This window comes from Cicer arietinum, chromosome 2, assembly GCF_000331145.2.
Source record: "Cicer arietinum cultivar CDC Frontier isolate Library 1 chromosome 2, Cicar.CDCFrontier_v2.0, whole genome shotgun sequence".
Classification (NCBI taxonomy): Eukaryota; Viridiplantae; Streptophyta; class Magnoliopsida; order Fabales; family Fabaceae; genus Cicer; species Cicer arietinum.
In genome coordinates this window covers 34,226,378-34,228,204 of record NC_021161.2, presented here as the reverse complement: position 1 = coordinate 34,228,204, position 1,827 = coordinate 34,226,378, and the positions used below count along the sequence as shown (strand labels likewise).

At 35.5% G+C, this 1,827-nt stretch overlaps 1 protein-coding gene across 1 annotated transcript; it reads left to right on the top strand.

The window, feature by feature from the left end:
• Positions 1 to 900: 900 nt before the first annotated feature.
• Positions 901 to 1,500, top strand: LOC140919426 (secreted RxLR effector protein 161-like). Its single transcript, XM_073365438.1, has one exon. The coding sequence runs from the start codon at positions 901 to 903 to the stop codon at positions 1,498 to 1,500; it is 600 nt and encodes a 199-aa protein (XP_073221539.1).
• The last annotated feature ends 327 nt before the right edge of the window (positions 1,501 to 1,827 follow it).

The window sequence follows — 1,827 nt, the reverse complement described above, 5'->3', positions numbered from 1 at the left end:
CTATTGCATTTAGAAAAGGGAAGAGAACTTGTACTCAACATCCAATTGAAAGATTTGTGTCATATGGGAAACTATCACAAAAATACAGAGCATTCGTAGTAGCACTTGATAACACATATATTCCAAGAAATGTTCAAGTAGCCCTTTAACAACCTGAGTGGGCAGCAACCGTAGCAGAAGAGATTCATGCATTGATTAAAAATAACACATGGGAAATTACTTCTTTACAAAAAGGAAAAAAAGCAAGTTGGATGTAAGTGGATATTCTTTATCAAATATAATGTTGATGGGAGTATAAACCTGGTACAAGGCATGATTAGTAGCAAAAGGATTCACTCAATCATATGGCATAGACTATGAAAAGACATTTGTTTAGGTGGCCAAACTTAACTTAGTACGAGTTATACCATATGTGGCTGCAAACTTAGATTGGCCACTACACCAGCTAGATATTAAGAATGCTTTCCTAAATGGTGAGTTATAAGTGGAAGTATACATGAAAATTCCCCCAGGACTTGAAACATCCAGCACCTTAAACAAGGTGCGCAAGCTCCAAAAATCCTTGTATGGTCTCAAGCAATCACCAAGAGCGTGATTTGAAAGATTGACTTGAGTTGTCGAAGAAGATGGATTCATACAAGGCCAGTTAGATCACACTCTGTTTGTCAAACACTCATTTGAAGGCATGTAACTTCATTCATTGTGTATGTTGATGACATCGTTATCACAAGTGATGATCATGAGCAAATCAAACACTTGAAAGATCTCTTGGCTAGGGAGTTTGAAATCAAAGACTTGGGGCAACTCAAGTATTTTTTATGGATGGAAGTAGCTTGCTCAAAGGAGTGATTATATGTGTCTCAAATAAAATACACCCTAGACTTACTCCAAGAAACCAGAATGCTTGTGTGTAAGGCTGCCAATACTCCTATGGAATCAGTAAGCAGAAGCAATTTCAAAGAAGGTCCTCTAACTAACAAAGATAGGTACCAAAGTCCAGTTGGGAAATTAATATACCTAACACATACTCGACCTAATATTGGATTTGTCGTGAGCATGGAAAGTCACTACACGACAAGTCCTACTGAAGTTCACATGAAAGTTGTGAATAGAATCCTACAGTACCTTAAGGGTACACCAGGTAGAAGTCTTCATTTCAAGAAAAACTCAAATAGAGGTATTGAAGTATACACTGACTCAGATTGGGTTGGATATACATCAAACATAAAGTCAACTAACGGGTATTGCTCTTTTGTGTGGCGAAACATGGTCACTTGGAGAAGTAAGAAAAAATTTATGGTAGCTAGAAGTAGTGCAAAAGATAAATTCAGAGCCATGACACATGACATCTGTGAAGGGACATGGCTGAAGAAGATATTGGATGAAATCATAGTCCCAACCAATTACACCATAAGGTTATATTGTGACAACAAAGCTGCCATCATCATCGCAAAGAACCCGGTTCACCAAGATAGAACAAAACATTTGGAAATTGACTAGTATTTCATAAAGGAGAAAATTGATAATGGTACTATAAGTATTGATCATGTACCCTCGTGCAATCAAACAACAAACATCCTAATGGAAGCTCTCCCAAGAAATACATATCTACCACCCAGATAGATAAGATTCAGAATCATAAGATTCTTACTTGTATAATTATTAGTATTTATTAATTAGGATTTCAGTTTCATTTTTATTTTCTTTTAGGATAACATTCATAGGGAATCAGATTCCTAATTACCAACTATATTATGATTACACATAATTAAATTACTTGTACTATTTATACTCCTTATGTAATCAATTTCATTATAAAGTGAAAAA